Source organism: Glandiceps talaboti, chromosome 8 (genome assembly GCF_964340395.1).
Source record: "Glandiceps talaboti chromosome 8, keGlaTala1.1, whole genome shotgun sequence".
Lineage (NCBI taxonomy): Eukaryota > Metazoa > Hemichordata > Enteropneusta > Spengelidae > Glandiceps > Glandiceps talaboti.
Window position 1 is genome coordinate 12,358,494 of NC_135556.1, and position 21,071 is coordinate 12,379,564.

Below are 21,071 nucleotides of genomic sequence, written 5' to 3' on the forward strand. Positions count from 1 at the left end.
TAGCATCACAAGTTTCCTGCATAACACTGACTGAAACACATAGTTAACAAGTCATTGAGAATGACATAGTCCCCACTATGATTGGGTTTTAAGGAACTGGCAGTTTATGTTGTCATTTTCTTGATATCATTACTCTGATCACGCAACAACACTTGTGAACCTAAATCAAACAGACTTAGATATGTTGTGTCTGCTCGTTGGACATGGGACATGCCTACTCTTCAAGATGACGTGATGGAATAAACCATTCAACAATAAAGGATGGCTTGGGTATTGGGGGGGGGGGGGGGGGTGTGACGACCTGTTCAAGCATGTCTGAGTTATGGCTTTGGACATGAAATCTGCGCCAACAAAATCGCTGCCAGGCAGCCATATCGGATTGTGTCACAAAGAAAATGGATACGCACATGTATGTCATAGAACACTGTCCTAATACCAACTTTGAATGAGATCTGTTCAAGCATGTCTGAGTTATGGCTTTAGACAGGGAAAATTTGCCAACAAAATGGCTGCTAGGCTGCCATATTGGAGCGTATCATGAAACAGACTGACGTGCATATGTATGCCATCGTATGTTGCCCCTGTACCAAGTTTGAAAAAAAATCGGTCCAGGCATCTCCGAGAAACGGCTCTGGATGGACGGATCCCAATCCATAAGTCTCCGTCCCGGACTTCGTCCGGCAGGGACTAACAAATCTACAATCATAACATCACAATGATTTCCTGCATGACATTGAGTGAAACACATAGAGTTAACGAATCTACAATCATAACATCACACTACAGTTTCCTGCATAATATTGAGTGAACCAAACATCTATGTTTGTGTAATATTAATTAGCAGCACCAGTATAATGCTATCCTTCCTGGAATAGCTTTGAATGTGGAGTGGAGAGGCGTGGCTTTGGAACAAACGAACAGATTTTTGGAAAACTGATTCATCATATCTAGAAACAATTTCACAGACCTGCATATGACAAACTTAATGATTGGAAGGATGGGGTAAACAACAACAACAACAACAGCGCAATGGCAGACTTTTTGAGAACAACATACCTAATTTCTTCAGTCCATTGGAATTTCTTCCTGGGTGCTTGGTTACGCTTAGATTTCTCATCCTCTTCATCATCACTGGTCATCTTTTCTCCATCTTTTATCTTGTCATCCATCATCCTGGTATAACAATCCAACACAGAGACATATTCAAATGAATCTATCTCACAAATGTATAATAAGTAATAAATAGAGAAAAAAATTGAATGAACATTATACCACGCACAAACAAAATATATGGAATTTATACCCTGGTCTTTCTACATGAAGACAAAGCGTGTCTACGTCACTGGTTCTCCTGTGTTCGAAATACGAGTCAAAGCGATTAAAATTGTTACTTTCCCCCGTTTTTCTTTGATATCACTGGCGCTGGTATAATTGTTACTCTCCAATATTACTTTGCATTCAGCCGGAAAATACTCATGACCTAAGGGTTTGTCAATAGAAGTCGATAGATTAGAAATGACAAGCCCCCTTAGGTCACTCATATTTTCCTTGGCTGAACAAAGAAAAATGACATAAGGGGAATATTATCTAAATGTCTAACTCTGGTGTAACTGTAATATAAACCCTATACGTTGTGTTACATTCCATTTTGCTTGTTATTTATATGTTTAAAAGGGGAACACCATTCCAGGAAATAAAAGGTATTTTCATAAACTTTGGGTTCTGGAGTGCCAATTTATAATTTCACATCTCATAAATTTCGCCAAGATTGCCAACAAAAAACCAAATAGAAACAATTTTTCACCTCTTTCTGTAGAACTCTTGCCTCATGGGACTTAGCAGACATGAATATGTATTAGATGACACTGAATATTCATAACTCCTAAGTGCTTATTACATTCAGATACATAGACATGAATATGCACTGTTCATCTAATAACCGAGGAGCAAAATTAATGTGATGTGAAATCATGAGATGACACTCGAGAACCCGATGTTTATGAAAATACATCTATTTCCTGGCGAGATGTTTCCACTTTAATAACAACAGCTGAAGATGGCTAAGTGATACAGCTGAGATATACTGGGTAAACAATCTATGCTCTTGAGTTTGGAACTACTACATAACATGATGTTGTTGGATATAGTACCTGTCATACTTATTTTGAGCAGCTTGTTGACATTCTTCTTGATATCGATCTAACTGTAGAGGCATTACACGACCAACAGCTGAAAAACAAAACAGTATTACCAACTTTATATCCTAAAAAACTTTTAAGGGTAATCTTAAAAACATAATTTACATCTTGTGCAATCAGCCATTAAATTGACTCATTTATGGCAACAACAAAAAAAATTATTGTTTCTGGCACATCACTTAAGTACCCCCGCGTCGGTCTTCTTTTTTCATGTTTGTCCAGCCCATGCAGTCTGCAGATCCATGGGAAAACACAAAAATAACCCTCCCTACTTCAGTGAAGACAACTGCAGAGCCAATCATGAACAAACAAATGACATCTGCCCCACATATACACTTGCTGTAAAGTACTAAATAAAACAAACAGTAACTGCCATAAATAGTAGACTGAGTGACAGGTTTGTTGCGAATTAAAAACAAAAACAACAACAACAACAACAACAACAACAACAAAAACGAGTCATCACACCATTTTAGACAAACTGTCCTGACCAGAAACAATTCTTTTTTTTCCCTTGGCCTAATGAATCCTTATTGTTATTTATTGCTGCTAGTAGCACAATGTAATTATGTAATTTCTCACTATTTATTTTGCAATAAATGTGTACTTTTTAGCATTGTAAGGCCTACATTTATGTATATGATAGATTTACCTGGACACAATGTCTCACGATAGTTATCATGAAAACCATTTGCATTTGAGATGATGCTACCAAAACCACTGTAAACCTAGATAATTTCACTACTACAACGATTTTACAGTCTTCAACAAGGTCTCAAAGACAAATTTTCATTAATTACCAGACTGGTACATTGGGTTCATGTGCAAGAAGACATTTTAATCACTACTTATTTTTGAGTTTTTGCTTTCCAGTGAAATAAGTGAAAAAAAAGTCTTTAGTGAAAATTTTCAGGTTTACAGTATATCAAGATATAAATTCAAAAAAAAAAAATGTACAAAAACAACGAAGTCCACTCTACCTTCTCTGAGCTTCTGTAAAGGTTCTTTGAGACGACTATCTTGTTCATTCAGACGTAATTTCTTGGCTCTTTTCAACAAAGTTTCTTTAGAACATGGTAAATGAGATCCCAGATAACCGTAGATGGAAGATCTAGCCCCACAGGAAAGTTCACGGCTTTGTCTTTCAATTCTATCAAGAGAACATGATACTGAACAATGAACACCACAAATATGATACTGAAAATAGTGACATAAAAAAACTCTTTGTATTTCAATGAAATGACAAACATTAAATGAACTTACAGTATATTAGAACATCATGCATGTCACATTTTTAGATACAACACATGCTAAATTCTGGAAATGGCATCTTTTTTCTTGATGTGGACCCCTCAACTCACTCATGTTTTTTCACAATATGGATCCCTCAACTCACTGACTGTTATACCACTTTGTGAACAAAGGCCACTGAGATACTATGAATAGTGAGTCCAACTCCAAACAGCATTTCAAATCACTGCCTTGGACTCGCAGTGGATTACTTCTGACAAAATGAACATTTTTTTTTTACTTTATATGAAATTAAAATGATAACTGGTTTTTACTTACTGTAATAATGTTTTGTTGATATCAGCAGTGAAAAATTTGCATTTCCCATCAGCTGATGAGGCAGCCTAGGTGGGCAAGAAGAGAAAAGAGAACAAGCTGATTAAAAATTAACGATGGAATATTTGTGCATTATTGAAAGGTTAACCCATCATATTTCTAATCCCTGGTAAATCTCTACATACTGGCAACAGATAGTCTTGAAGGAGGTCGTCCAGGGTCATGACATTCTACATACACTACTTTTAACAGGAAGACTGAAAGCGATACTGATGACCTGATTAGTGGTTACAAAAATTTTCTGGTTCCAAGATGCATTGCGCGAGGTGACGTCCTTTCTGTTGCTACATGATGATGTAGGCTTGTTTTGGCTTTATTACATTTGAAATAACATTTTGGCATAACATGCTGACGTCTTCAATGACAAGAGAAGAATTTTACTGGGTAAAATACTGGGTATGGTCAGGTGACAACCACCCCCCTAGTAGCACATCCCCCCCCCCCCTTTGTATGGGGCAACACACGATGCACCTTGGAACAGACAACACGTCTATAGGCACTATACACTATCAACACACTAAGCAGAATGTGGAATGCAAGTGAGGCTGATGACCTCAATCTTTAGCCTGTATTTTATGGATCTGACCTTTGACCCTGAAAGTGAGACCTGTTGACACAGCATACAATAATTCATCAACTTATCACATTGAATGGTATCAGAAAATTGTTGCCAAACAAAAAACATGACAGCTTGAAGTAATCAGAACTTCCTGAGACTTGATTTACTGGTAGTGGTGGTAGTAGTAGCAAAGGGTTACAAATGAATGCACTCCATACAAGGTGAGAGTAACTATATCATTTTCAAACACAAAATGTCAGACCCTCTGAGATCAGACCATGGGATATGTCATTTGATGTCAAGACGGTTGACTGCCTCAAGTAACAGAACACACCTCACCAGCAAGATCACAATACAGGTAGTTTATTGCAAGGGAATGGAATTTGATAGTCTCACTCTCAGGGTACTCCTATTCTATCTCTGCATAGTACATGATGGATTGATAACTCTCTTCAAACGAATATTTGAAAATTTCTGATTGATACAAGACTGAATATATAATTTTCGTAAAAAACAACAACATGATTACATTGAACACTTCTTCAAAGCAATATTTATGTGCTTTAAAATGGCTTAATTGTTTTCAAAAAATGCAGATTTTCATTTTTGTATCCGTTAGAAAATAGTCTCTGTTGTAGATTTGATGACTGAACTGGCAACGTTGAAGTAATCTCTCCACACAGCCTGTAAACTTGGCAATTAAAGCTTAGTATTTTCATGGATACCATGCATAGAAGCTGATTGGTTGAATAAGTCACATGATGTCTATATTATGTTGATTGTGTCAAGTTATCTGGATGTGACCAAGTTGGCCGTATACGGACATGCAACCTTTGTACAAATAACCCCAAAAGTCAACACATGATATGCTAATTACATGCTGATTTTGATGAGGTCTGGCCAAAAATACTAAATTTTAATTACAGAGTTTGCAGGCTGTGCGTGTAGAGAGAACTCCTGCAAGGTTGACCATCCAACCAACTACAGGCAGGCTTCTTAGAGTAATAAACTGTACATGATATGTAGAAATCTCCCTTGATAATAAGACTCTATCAGTTAACAAAACATAAACAATGAAATATACTGCACTACATGATCACTTACTGCTTTCATTTTATCGATATTACCCTCCAGGTCACTGGGGAGATTGTTGGGTAGTTTGGGAACAGCATCAGACACTTCACTATTGGTGTTCCCGTCACTGTCACTACCCCCTGTGGTATTAGGTTCTGAGGTGTTGGCCACAGCAAATGCTTCTTGTACAACGGCATTGATGCTGTCCAGAATATTCTTACTCATATCGTCGTCATCTTTTTCATCGTCACTTATAACCGGCTTTCTCACACTTGATGTGGGTTTGCTCTGTCTTTGTAATAACTCGGCAACAGTTGGTGTTGATTTCTTTGATTTTGTTCTGAAATAGAAAGAGGTTTTTCGTGAGGAATTCATGTAAAGTACAGCCATTGCTTGGTTTGGCCACAAAATTGCAATGTACGGACATGTGTCTATGGTAGCCATCGGTGACAGAGTTCTGCACACTGACAGCTCAAACCTGAACAGCTAGCAGGGACTTATGTAATGAACTCATGATGATCACATAAGATAAATTATAATACATCGTTTTCATACAACCTTCAATGATTGGCTTAGATCATGTCACATGGTATGGACTAGTGACCTCAATTTGCATACAGCAAGACACTTGTCATGCTCTACTCTCCCTAGGGCAATAGTCATTTAGCACGCAAGTCTACAGTGATTTGCTTTGACTATGGAAAGAAATATGTGCCTGAGAAAATGATATGTTATAAAACACTTATTGCCTGGTAATGAGGGCACTAGTAGATGTCAAGTACCCTCTAATATGCAGCAACTATTTCCTGAGGCTGGGTGCATACTATTCTAGTCACTGTGACATCACCAGGTCTGTGTCACTGTGAGTAGATAATATAATCAAAAATGGACTACAGGGACATAATATGCTTAGCAATACAGCAGGGCTTGAAATCAACAGTACGCCCATGCCCACAGACTACCAATTCTTGTCATGGGGCTACCATAATTTGCTGATGGTAGCCCACTCAGGCTACCACTGATTATGTGATGAGGATGGAAGATTTATGGACATAAAAGTATTTTAATAACATACTTATTTCCAATAGAGGAAATCTGTTTTCAGTTCAGGAATATGGGACTACAGGTCACAATCCTTGGGCTACCAATCTCTGAAATTGGTAGCCCACTAGGACTACAAAAGAAAAAAATTAATTTCAAGCCCTGTACAGCAATATGGTCACATGCAAAATCTGCAAAGCCTGTAGACTGAGAGTAAGTGTATGTGATTTCCAGGCTGTCCTATTTTCCTAGTATAACTGAGTATAGAACTGAAGGGATTATAGAATTGACGACATTCAACAAAATGTCATCTGCAGCGGGTTATATTACATTACCTACCCATTTTTAAGTGACTGTTTTCTTGGCTTCTTGAATGGACTGGAGGAATCTTTAGATTTCTTTTTCTTTTCCTTTTCAACACCGTCTATGGATTTCCTCTTTTTCTGCAGGAGAGATAAACAAGAGTTACATATCAGGTTTATAGGTATCCTTTTGTTCTTAGTAATCTCTTTACTAATAGTTACAACAAATGTGTGTGTGTCTGTATTTTTGCATGTCTCTGTTTTTGCATGTCTGTGTTTTATATGTATGTATGTATGTATGTATGTATGTATGTATGTATGTATGTATGTATGTATGTATGTATGTATGTATGTATGTATGTGTGTGTGTGTGTATGTGTATGTTTATGTATGTATGGATGGATGGATGGATGGATGGATGGATGGATGGATGGATGGACATACATATGCATGTATGGATGCATGCATGCATGCAAATAACCAACTGTCTCCGAGGTAAACATATCATGTGGCAAACACACAAAAATCAAAAATGGAAAAATTGGAATGACCTTACATAAATGCCTGCAACTAAGTTTCTGACTGATTTGAAATCTTTTCATATACAAATCAGTCCCTAGGATGCAGTCAGACTGATAAATGTTATATCATTTCACATAGAAATGACACTATATGCAAGAATGTTAATGTTTTCATATTCATGTTGATATGAACAGAATACATTCATAAAATTTACATATGTTAGAATGTCAAGTTGTTATTGTTTGCCTGTTAAGTGATACATTCAATATTCATATGTAATACTTGATATTGGGTGAACTGGTACTTAGGAAAGTCACAGGTATAAATTATTATGTAGACGACATCAAAGAGTTTGCTAATGTTTGGTTGGTGACATCTAAAAGAGCAGTGAACAGATGGTGGAATACATTATGTCTTTATCTCATACAGCATGACATAATCCCTTTGTTAGGTACTGATCCCGCTCACTATAAAATTCTTTTGTTAGGTGATATACATTCACAGTAGACACATGGCACTGCTATTTGACAAGAGATAACAGTGAAATGTCAGGCACTGTCCGTGGCTAAAGGATGGAGCTAGACTATACTTCATCTCATTCACAATAGACACATTAATGCCCTTGAAAAGAGATAATGGTGAAATGTCAATCACTACTTTAGGTGGCTGAGGATGGGGCTAGAATAGACTTTAATTCATTTACAATAGACACATTACATGTATTATGCCCTTGAAAAGAGATAACGGTGAAATGTCAATCACTACTTTAGGTGGCTGAGGATGGGGCTAGAATAGACTTTAATTCATTTACAATAGACACATTACATGTAATGCCCTTGAAAAGAGATAACGGTGAAATGTCAATCACTACTTTAGGTGGCTGAGGATGGGGCTAGAATAGACTTTAATTCATTTACAATAGACACATTACATGTAATGCCCTTGAAAAGAGATAACAGTGAAATGTCAGTCACTGTAGGTGGCTGGAGGATGGTCAACCCATTTACAACAGCCACATTTAATGCCCTTGAAACGAGATAACAGTGAAATGTCAGTCTATGTTTTAGGTGGGTGAAGATGGGGCTAGAGTAGAGACAGTAACAAATTCACAATAGACACAGCAATTCTATTGGCTAAATATCTACTTTGGGTGGCTAACAATGGGGCAAGAATAGACATTACAACATATTCAAACAAAAGACTGTAATGAAATGTCTGTCACTACTTGGCAAAACTTTTAATTATAAGTGTACAAATCATACAGGACAGTGCTGTAACAGAATCATACCATAGCTAATCTAAATATACAGGACAGTGCTGTAACAGAATCATACCATAGCTAATCTAAATATACAGGACAGTGCTGTAACAGAATCATACCATAGCTAATCTAAATATACAGGACAGTGCTGTAACAGAATCATACCATAGCTAATCTAAATATACAGGACAGTGCTGTAACAGAATCATACCATAGCTAATCTAAATATACAGGACAGTGCTGTAACAGAATCATACCATAGCTAATCTAAATATACACTGTAATACAGGACTGCTGTAACAGAATCATACCATAGCTAATCTAAATATACAGGACAGTGCTGTAACAGAATCATACCATAGCTAATCTAAATATACACTGTAATACAGGACAGTGCTGTAACAGAACCATACCATAGCTAATCTAAATATACAGGACAGTGCTGTAACAGAATTATACCATAGCTAATCTAAATATACAGGACAGTGCTGTAACAATCATACCATAGCTAATCTAAATATACATGATAGTACTGTAACAATCATACCATAGCTAATCTAAATATACAGGACAGTGTTGTAACAGAATCATACCATAGCTAATCTAAATATACACTGTAATACAGGACAGTGCTGTAACAGAATCATACCATAGCTAATCTAAATATACAGGACAGTGCTGTAACAGAATCATACCATAGCTAATCTAAATATACAGGACAGTGCTGTAACAGAATCATACCATAGCTAATCTAAATATACAGGACAGTGCTGTAACAGAATCATACCATAGCTAATCTAAATATACACTGTAATACAGGACAGTGTTGTAACAGAATCATACCATAGCTAATCTAAATATACATGACAGTGCTGTAACAGAATCATACCATAGCTAATCTAAATATACAGGACAGTGTTGTAACAGAATCATACCATAGCTAATCTAAATATACAGGACAGTGCTGTAACAGAATCATACCATAGCTAATCTAAATATATAGGACAGTGTTGTAACATAAATCATACCATAGCTAATCTAAATATATAGGACAGTGCTGTAACAGAATCATACCATAGCTAATCTAAATATACAGGACAAGAAACTTACTTTTAAACTTTTCTTTTTCTTGTTTGGATCCTGGAAGTCATTATCGCTGTCATCTGAGCTAGATATTGGTCGAAATTCTAGACCACCTGAGTTGATGTAAAAACCACCAAATTGGGTGGTTAATTCTGCAGGCACTAGTTCATCATACTGTTAAAAACAAGAAAATTTGAACTCTCATTACAAAAATAACAACACTTGGGTGGTCAGTTCTGAACGAAGCACTGCATGCGTGAGAACGGTCACTGCGATTATCAATAGCTACATAGTTATTAGTTGCAATGTTACAACATCATGTTGTATATCTCTATTCATTATATGGCTAGAGGCTATCTGCAGCTTTGAATCCATCTAGATTCAAAGCCAAGGATAGCCTCTAGACTATATTCATTACTACATGGGTACAAATAATCATTGTAAAGTAGGAAGTGTGGGTAGAGCTTGAGCATACTGACTCCCAGACTGTCCAGTGAGTACAGCATGGGTTCCAAGCTACAACAAAATTATACAGTCCTAAACACATACTGCTCTTTCAAGCGAGGTCTCGGTTTACTAAGATAGACACAAACTAAAACTACTGTTGCAATGAATTGATATAAGCTATTGAATGCGCATTGGTTTAATTGTCTTCGCAGTAAGGTGACATTTCTGATGACTTCCATGATCTTGCAGTGTATATTTTGCAATCCAGACTGAGCATGCTCAGACGCAAAGGACTATGCGATTATCTGTGGTTATCGTAATAACTTATCTGGAGCTACCGATGAAATAAACCTCCCACAATTGTCAGGGTAACTATGAATTGATCATTCGTGGTTGCAGTAACAGTATTTTTTACAATACCAATTCATTAGTATTTATTATCACATTTCCCATGATGCACCATTCAACATGGCGGGTTTGCCAGTTCCCTATTGCCCAGGTTATGTGATTATAGAGCAAACTTTGACAAGTTTTAGCCAAGTTACTTACAGCTTGTGTATCGTCTACAAATGGGTCTGTTTCATCATAACCCCATGTTGCATCAATAAGGTCTTCGATTCGGTCTCTTTTCCTCTTCTTGCCGGGTTTAGGTCCCTAAAAGTATGAAAATGAAAACAATTCGGGTTTAGGTCCTTGAAATTATGACAAATGAAAGCAATTCATATTAAGGCCCTAAAAATTGGAAAATAAAAGCAAGTCATGTTTAGGACCCTAAATGTGTATGAAATATGAAAACAATTCATGTTTAATGCCCTAAAACCATGACAATTGAAAGCAAATGAGGTTTAAATGTCCCTAAAAGCATGGTAAATGAAAGGAATTCATGTTTAGGGCCCCAGAAGTATAGGTCTGATTATAATGTGGATGCTTGTTATTCAGACATTTGTACCTGCAGCAAGACTGGTAAGATATGAATATTCAATATGACCTTTGACCCCCACAGTTCAAATAAGGAGATAGAGAGATAACAATCGAAATGGATAAATGTCTTTGACTCATTCTCTTCTCTTCAAGTTGATCATATCAAATGTCTCAAGGTTAAATATGAATCCAGAATCATCAACAAAAGTTCAATACTGTACACCTACACTAGAAAAAAGCCTCCAGAGGTGTGAAACTAGTCGAAGGTTCCAGTCATTCTGTACTCGAGTACTACTAAAAAATACACCTACAATGACATTTGATTTTATCGCGGAAAAACTTTGAAGAGTATTTTTGTATTAATCTTTCATAAGACAGCATTTTGACATGAACATATCAGTTCATACTTAAATATTCATATGAAATAAACCTATGGTCTTCATGCTCAACACCTCAAGATATAATATTTCAATATTTTCTATCCTTCACAATATCTTTGTTCTGGCTGTGAAGAAACCCACGATAGGCTCATACTTCAATATCTCTGCAAAAAGCCACGGATCAAGTCAGTCGCTATTTTTATACTTTGAAGCAGGCATTGGTATGACTAGCACATTACAGGTTATGACAAAATTCTGACAAATTTATCTAAACCACGTCTCATTAGGCTATTCCAAAATGCAAACAGGAAATTGGGAGTAGAGCCCCCTCATTCAAATTGGGGGTATCATCACCTTATAGTGCCGATTCTTATGAGCTTTGTCTCGTGGTATTCTGTAGAAGTGTAAATCAGGGACGTTTTTCGTATTGTTCAGACATCGAGGAAAGCAGCGGTGCTCTATGATTAACCGAGTAACCTATACCATGTATACCCCCAAGGTACATACAGACAGGAAGTAGAGCGCCACCATGGCAAATTTTGGAAAGTCCTGTTTTACATTTTAAATAATTTTGTTAACTTATATAAATAAATGAATTTCAATTGGGAAAAATCGGAGATGTTGATGTATAGATGTATAACACCTTATACTGCAAAACAAAAGGTGTAACAAAAAACAATTTTACAGTTAAAGTATTAACTAACAATTTTTGCAGGGGTTATATAACCCTGGAATAATACTAATATACGCAATCCACTTTGCTGTCTGTGCACGAACAACAATTTGACCAGAAAGTTTAAGATACAGTGCCTGCGAGCTCCAGGTACATACAATTTGCAACCATTAACTTAAACATCACCATACCAAATGTAGTAAGTACCATAGCAACTACCCACTTTTATCATGACGACGGCAACACTGGATTGTTTCCATCTTCAATTTGGATATTCTTCATGCTGGAATTGCTCCCAGCAATCTTTTAATACCAAGGAATACAAACAAAGACACATCACACAATTCTACAGATTTCCATCCATGTAATATTACTTACGTATTTCTGTTCAAATCTTTTAGCGATGGCTTGCAGGCTTTGTAGGTCTTCTTCATCTGCATCATTGAAAGGGTTGGCAGAGTTTAATATGGTAGTATTTTTGATCTCAACTTTCTCACCCTAGAAAATACAAGAAATAGATAGATATTCTGGTAAATATCAAAGTTCACCCACATACACAGTCTAGTCAGTAATCAACTATCCATCTTAAGTTAAAAGATTTACACTTCTTTTTTTTTTAACCTTGTGTCTCAAACCCCATTTCAATCTAATTAATATTCATAGCAGACCACATTACTTTGTGACGGGGTGAACAGGTCATTTCAATCTTCACAGCAATTATTGCCATTTTTCACACTGTAACATTTTCAATCTGCTTCACCCAAATCTCAAAAGGTATTAGTAGACCGATACCAGACACTTCCTTTCAAGGGGGGTGTGGTTCTCTTATATTTTGCTTTTGTACACTGTACATGTGTCATTTATTTTGAACTGCAGACTTCCATTCACTGTAGACAGTTTAATTCAGTGTATAGGATACCATTTATAAAGACAGCTGGTACTGATGTAGTGATGGCATTACGCTATGTATAAGGCGACACGCACAAATTAGTGACAGCCAATTTGCGAGTGCTAGTACTGAAAGCACTATTATCTTTTTAAACTGCATCTACATTTTTGTAGCTTGATCTCAAATCAAAGCAGTCTTCAGATTATATTCAAATTACTCTTTGAATTTAGCAGTAGTCTTGTGTCCAATAACCACTGAATTTTGGTTTTAGACCACCAAATTGACTTTACACTTGTCTATTTATTCACAAACGCATGATATGATAAGTGTGAAAAAGTATGAAGTATTGTTGGTTCGTGATCATAATACAATGAGTAACACTGAAGTCAAGCACATTCTTTATGTGCTACTCTCGTTTATAGCATTCATATCAAGTGTAAAACATACTGTTTCAAGTTTATTTACAGGCCTAGCATGTGGCCTTTCTAATGTAGTCAATAAGCAAAGGAAAAAATATACTTTTACACTTGATATGGATGCTATAAACGATTGTGGTACATACAGAAAATGCTTTACTTTGGTGTAAATGCACATGTACATGTATGATGTATACATCAGTGTTTGTGGCGGTAAGCAGGTAAAATCTACCTGAGTTTCCGAGGCATTTTACTGGAGTTCACCACCAAAATTATGGTAAATTTCCCTTCTGTTGCACCTGCGTTGCCAGACCTTAGCAAAAACCCTACATACATGTATATATTACATTCTACACTGCACAGAAAGCTACATGTACCTGCAGTAAATAACCACATGAAGACAAATATGACAGATCAATGAATCTAATTTTGATCGATATCAGTGACTAAAAATTATTGACCACCAACATTTAGTGGCATACTACCAAAATGTAAAACCACCTGTTCACATGGACCACTTACAATGTACTAACTGAAGTCAATCATTTACTACACAATACATGTGTATTTTAATTTCAAACCTAGCAAATTCTACAAATTTCTACATTTTGTATGTCTGTGTAGTTTAGTACATGTACCTTCTAAGTTATCTAACTCATAGGTTAGACAGCACAAGGTCAACCCAAGGTCATTGATACTGGTACATTCAGTCATACACACACAGTGAATTAAACAACAACATGAACACCTTGCAAGGTAACTTCCAAATACCAGCATTTATAATTTTACAACACTCCTCTCTTCCCATCAACACAGTCTGTGAATTGCAAGACAAATTTCTACTCAAGAGTTCAAAATAATTTTTTAGGAAGTAATTTCCACATTTTTTGACAAGACTACAAATTGGTTATTTGTAACCATAAACCGAGAGAGAGTCCATGGACATTTTTCTCACATCTAACTCAGATCACAATATTGTTGTGACATTATCAGCAGACTGGTGGTACATCATCTATATGGTATATGGTATATTATACTGAGGAACCCTATAACATGTTATTACATATATTTATCCAAAACAGCAAGTTTCTGTGATAATCATACTGTGTGTCACATTTGCTGTTCTGCTGTGATCATAATATGTACAGGGAAAGATCACAACCTCATTTGCATATACTTTACATACAGGTACATGTCTGCAATAATGTTTTTGATATTCACAGCAGTGCAAATACCACTAGTATGCATGTGTAACTGTGCACGTATTCACTGGTAATTATCATTTGTTGTAACCTTGGCAAGTCTGTTTATTCTTGTTCCAAGTTCACACTAGTGATAAATCTGTCATACAACATGTAGTTGGTTAATCAATGAGCAGACCAGTGTGCCCTCCAAGTTAATTTGATGCACCACTGACACACACAATTTCTAGTGACGTATCAAAAATTGGTGTTCCCCTATCTCTTTTACTTATGTGGTGACTCACAAGAAATCCCAGTTTTTCTCATTTTGACTCACAACAACAAAATGTGGCTATTAGTAAAGGGTCACACTAGAGTGGAGTCATATGTTGTATGCTGCAAGGTGTCAACAAGTACAGCACTGTGCATGTATCAAAACACTGACTGATAACCCATGCTATGCAAAGTGTATGAATTCACACAAATGAACCTTGACTGTCTTCTCACACACAGAAAAACTGAATAAGGAAGGAAATATGTCAAACGTGCAAACAAACTTAACTAGGTTTTCTCTATCAAACTTTGCAGATACATATATACTAGTGATGTTATCGTTACAGGTTTTGAGATGGTAAACCCAACTTGCAAGGTTCAAATGGAGCCCCCCCAACCAAAAAAAACAACAACAACAACACAAAACAACAACAACAACAACAACAACAACAAAGATAAATACATAAATAAATAAATAAAAACTGTGGTATAGATGTGGGGATCTCTGCAAATTTATTAGAGTTCTCTGTCTGTTACCTGGGTTCCCACTAAAACCATGCAAATTTGTAATATCAGATTTCTGAATCTCTGTCTGTTACCTGGGTTCCCCATTAAAAAACATGCAAATTCATCAGATGTCTCCTTTTGTTACCTGGGCTCAAAAACCTATCACCTACAGCTAAAATACTTAACATGTAAGAATTACCCTATATCTGTTATATATACCAGTCAATACAGTAAAGTGGTAGTTACATTTTCTGAAGGCATTGACACATCATGATAATGCAATATTTGCCGTCGAGGAAAAATGAACAGTTACAAAAAGAAACCTTACGATTACAGATTTTCATCTAAAAATGATGTTGTTTGTGCAGATTATGTAGCTGATGTTTCATCCTATTTAGTAGCCAGGGTCTGCTGCATTGTCTCTCATATTGGCATACTTGATAACTATTAAACATGACTACACATGTAAATATGTAACCGTTTTTTGGCACCACTTCTTGGCTAATCTTTTCCGTACATATTATTTAGACATAACATCAAGAATGTAATATGAGATCTGCTCATCATTTATTCACTGAATGCCGACATAAAAATATATATATGACTTCCCTGACATTTCGTCTATCTAAGTCTTACATAGTTTTAATCCCGTTTTTTCCTCTAACTTGTAGGTGTTTTTTTTGAGTACGAAGAAATATCGCCCTGGTACAAAGGACTAAAGTGTGATAAATCTGAATCAATACATGACTGTTTCTTTATCATGTCTGGACACCTTGAGTATAGATTAACACGACTTGCAATAACTCAGAATTATAGTCGGTAATATTCCTAAATCAGTAGGTCCTTGTACGGTAAAGATTAAGTCTGACAAATTTGTCATACTATCTAGCAATACACATAGAGAACTACATGTATTTAGCAATATTTTTTTTTATCTAAATTAGATTCCATATAAGTATATTACATGTAGGCAATTCTGGGTACCTGTAACAGCATTTCACTTCATACTAGAAGGTCAAACTAGAACAAGAAGGTCGAATAATTCTCATTTAACACCTTTATATAGTTAGTATCACTATCTCACAAACAGAAAAAATCTAAAAATGATAATGAAACACAATAACCTTGATCTTGCTTTATATTTAAAAAAAACACTAATATATGCTGACTCTCCAGTAGCACCATGCAGCAAGTTAATTGTATATCTTTTATCAATTGTGAACCCATTATATTTCATTTTTTTTTTTTTTTTAAATTTGTACCATATGCATACCATACTGTCTGGTCTCGGTAGTGTGTGTAGTCTAATAAAGATTGAGTATGGTGCATGTGTGGAGAGTAGAGTGGAAGTAACAAGGTCAACCTTGCAATCTAATAATTGTTTATTTCTGTCGTCTACCTAGGGAGTCTCATTCTATTTCAGGTAACAACAACTGAGAGTCATTCTCCATCATTTTTTTTTTACGTTTTATGATTTATGTCAGCAAATGTAATTACTTTTTACTGATGTATAAACACTTTGGAAACTCATTATTGACATTACATGGCCTTCTTCACAGCAACAACAAACCATCACAAACATACAACAAATTCATTTATATGCACATCTTCACTCTTACAACCGAAATTTAAATCGCTGACAGACACTTTCTTGTCTCTTGCTGATAACAATCCATTGTCCTACTACAGCTTTCTTGTTGTCACAAAATAGGTGTATTATATCATTTTCGACATAATATTATGTAAAACATAATTTATGTCATACAAAAACTCTTTATTTACACAAATTTAATGGATGTCTAAAAAATGCAAATTCAAACAACTCCACATTTTTACTTAATTTCTGTTTCCAAAATTCAAAAGTTTATTGGCTCTGAAAACAATTTTCATTTTATATAATTTTTTTCGTAACTATTTTCAGTTATCAATTTCTCCTGTTCATTGTTTTTTCTTCTTAATTTATGACTTTTAGTTCATGAATATTCAATTTTTTAATATATTTAATGAGATGACTTCAGAATTTGAATATTTCAAACAAAGGACATTTAAATTGCTGCATGATTTTTATTTTCTGAAAAAAATGGCTATTCAAAACAAACTTCTCAAAAAAAAAAGCCTGCTGAGGTGTGAAACTAAATTTGACAATTCAAGCTGTTTTGTATTCATTTACTATTGGTAAAGTGAAACACTGACTGTTTGCTGTAGAAAGTTCTCAGCTTGTTAAATTTTGCTCTGTGTGTGTTGGCTGAATTTATACACTACTTTTCATGAATGTGTCTTTGTTTTCAAATGTCTACTTTATTTTAAATATAAATAAAGGCCATATATCTTGCAATTAAAAAATGAGATTTGCTTACAAAAGTCGGCTCATTCCCATTCATGGTTTCCCATAGAGTTATAAAAAATTAAATCAAAAACAAAAACAAACAAAAAAATCATAATGGGAAACAAAACTAACTGATAAATAATAATAATATAAACAAGCAAAAAATAAAACGGAGAAAAAATTTCATGAGAAAAAAAAATCAATTGAAAAATAAAATTTAAATAAGAAAACAAACATTGCTTGCTTCCAAAGATCTTATGAACGCTTTACAATTTTTGAAATTCAGCAAAACATGTTTATGCTGACACCGAGTGAAAAGTTAAGTATCACGATGTTGATGATCTTTTATCTCATTGAATGAAAAATATACAATAAAAAAATACACAAAGGCCGGTTGCTGTAGCAACCACATCATGACCAATCTTTATATTTTTGACAGTACACATTGGTGACCCCCCAGTCCTTGTGATGTTTTCAGCACGTTTCGCGTAAAAATATAAACGCCGAAATGTTGGCAGTCGTAAATTTTTAGGTGCGAAACTTAACATTATTGTGCTTGAAAACGCACGCGCTCACTCATAATTGCGCTTTTCACGTTATCCCAGGCTGTCTTGTCATTTCCCCTACTTTCGCGCCACTGGTAAAATTGATGCATTGTTAGAATCACGAGCATTACACTAGCACCGCCCATTAAATTCTACGCACAAACGGAAGAATCGATAAATCTGTCCCAAATATCATCACTTATTCATCACTTTCAATTTCACTTTCTTTTAATTATTTCCCATTCAAAGACGCTCTTACTCACAAAACTTCATAATTCCACTGAAAAGTTGTGCGCTTCAGAATTGCGCGAATAAATTCAACATGGCCGCCACAGTTTCTGACTGATTATAAAGTACATTTGCACACGAAGCCGCCATGAACAATACACGGATTTAGGTGCCATTATATCGCGCTGAAAATAACCTAGTTTTCGCAAAGGAATAGACAGTAATTTTAACGTATTTTTACTCACTAGATAGGTACACTCAAACCATACATACTTGCTATAGTATCCAAGCCAACAACAAGGCCCAAAATCATAGGGGAGATTGACTGATTATCGGCCTAAAACTTGGTGAAAAATCACATTTTTTCCATTGTGTATTTAAATGAAATTTCGCCGTCAAGGTCTTACCAGGGCGTTTTTCACCAACTCGCCATATGAGAACTCAGGACAGGTTCGTTCGGTCGACTCCGTCAAAGTTAGTGAAAAACGAATGGTTGGCTCGCCTTTCTTCGTCTTTTCTTTCTGGTCCGCTGTTGGTGCAGAAATTGGGATAATTCTCCGTGGTTCAGCCATAGCTGTTTTTCAGCACGTCGTCCCGATTTCGAGGTTTTAACGTAGTATTCCATACAGTCGTGTAGCAGTAAAAACAGCCGCCATCTTGACCTCACTGCCCATATTGGCGCATGCGTTGTCGTGACTACGGAAATAGCTGGCTTCCGTGCAGTTTGGAATGTAGAAGTGATTGACAGGTAGAATTTACGATTCAGTAACGAGATATGATCATTGAAGTTTCATCATTAAAAAAAACATAGCAAGAAAGAGAACCAAAACATCAAAAAACGAATCACTTCACGTGAGGTAGGATCAGGATTGCGATGTTTGACACCATGTACATACGATATACGGTCACATCTCACGAAGCAGTCGACACCATGCATGAACACATCATCATCATACACATGATCACCACTGATCGTAAACGTTCGTTGGAGAGGATCAAGTCGACACTTCCCGGTTGTAGTGCATGATCTCTTTCATATACGCTACTTGTACGCCACAATCCCATGCATAGACCTTGATCGTCAACTTGGTACGCGATCTTTGCCAACACACCAACTACAACTTCACGATCGACTTCATCATCACCGTGGCAACTGGGTATGCATGCACGTACGTGTGGGGATGCAGGGTGTTACATGTTGCACCCATATCTACCCAATACACTCTGAGAATTTACCCGGCCGGTTTACAGACAACATAAGAACAATACATGTAACCCTAAATCGAAGCATCGAAACATATACGTGAGAGAATACAATTTGAACATAGTCCAGCCAGGTAGCCCGAACGGCGCTCGCGGTTTGTTTCTCATAAAGAATGATCATGATGGGTCTTGGGACTCGTCGGTCAGTTATTTTTTTTTTAAGTTTAAAATAAGTAAGTGTACAAGTCCATGTTGATGATACTTTCAATTCATAATCCGCAACGTTAACTGTAACGGTCTAAGTGACAAAAATTACAAGTCAGAAGGAGCCTGAACCATTTTAATAGCCTCTTCAAATTTCCCGAATTATGAGCAATAAATGGTAACTTGCGCTCAGATACGCGGTCGTGCTGTTGCCATCTGACAATATTAGTGCTGTTGTGCACGACTGTAGTGATTTTTCTAATCCTACCGTACAGCTGGGGCGTAAATTGTTTTTTTTTTAATCGCCAGTATGAAGAAATATTCGGTCGCCCTATAGCCATGATAATCTAAGCAGATCCGTAAGCTTGCCTTACACTTACAGTAGCCCCTCTCCCCTCCCCTTGTTCCCTAAGACTTGGCTTGTGAGTGAAATAACAGCGACTTTCATCATCAGCGACATTTTGGAAGAAAATAAATTATGTATTTGACCGAAATATTTGATATAAACGACCCCATAGTAGACCATATTGGGGGCCAGTAGATTGTGACTTCGGTACTATTAGTAAAATCAACGCTTATATACTATAGGTCATTGCTTAGTATCAAATATATTTCAAAATTTATCTTGCCAGTAAAATTATTGCTAGTTCTAAAATAACTCTCAGAAGACTTCGTTGTTTAGATATATGCTAATATAATGAAACGTTGCCATGAAAGGGGGTGTTTACGTCACTATCATCGCCTAGGTGACCAGTGTACGTGACATATAACCCCTCCCCCGGCACGTAACACACCGATGAACTGTTGAACATAAACGTTGACGCAATAGTTGTACTGTCTTAGTTGACACGACATTTTCCGAGTCATATGGAAGGAGTCTAATAACAAAGAACTAAATCTTCTGCAAGGAATGTACTGTGTAGCCCCCGGGACTGTAGCCAACCCAAACAAAAGTCAGACCACTACAAGCTGAGCCTAAACAATGTATTGTTCTCAATTTCTTTGAAAAACCCTTAGTTTATACATGTTCATGTAATTAATCATATATACTTGTCCCCAAAACATGTCCGTGCATGCATTGTCAATCATTAAATACAGTAAACAAAGTGGGATATGAAATCCTTTGCGTATAGAATTTGAAGATCTAATCGATTCAGAAACGTAATACACAGTACAGATCGACTTGGGGGTGAAAAAGGGCGCACAAAAATT

At 36.1% G+C, this 21,071-nt stretch overlaps 1 protein-coding gene across 1 annotated transcript in view; it reads right to left on the minus strand.

Annotated features, from left to right (window-relative positions):
* Positions 1–19,096, minus strand: part of LOC144439201 (uncharacterized) — a 31,823-nt gene extending 12,727 nt beyond the window's left edge. The window contains exons 1-10 of the mRNA XM_078128472.1: positions 18,860–19,096; positions 12,466–12,585; positions 10,663–10,767; positions 9,694–9,840; positions 6,838–6,941; positions 5,488–5,797; positions 3,768–3,832; positions 3,179–3,348; positions 2,151–2,229; positions 1,057–1,173 (exon numbers count right to left, since the gene is read on the minus strand). Coding sequence (XP_077984598.1) covers positions 1,057–1,173; positions 2,151–2,229; positions 3,179–3,348; positions 3,768–3,832; positions 5,488–5,797; positions 6,838–6,941; positions 9,694–9,840; positions 10,663–10,767; positions 12,466–12,585; positions 18,860–19,024 — 1,382 coding nt within the window. The 5' untranslated portion in view covers positions 19,025–19,096. The remainder of the gene's footprint in view (positions 1–1,056; positions 1,174–2,150; positions 2,230–3,178; positions 3,349–3,767; positions 3,833–5,487; positions 5,798–6,837; positions 6,942–9,693; positions 9,841–10,662; positions 10,768–12,465; positions 12,586–18,859) is intronic.
* Positions 19,097–21,071: the final 1,975 nt, after the last annotated feature.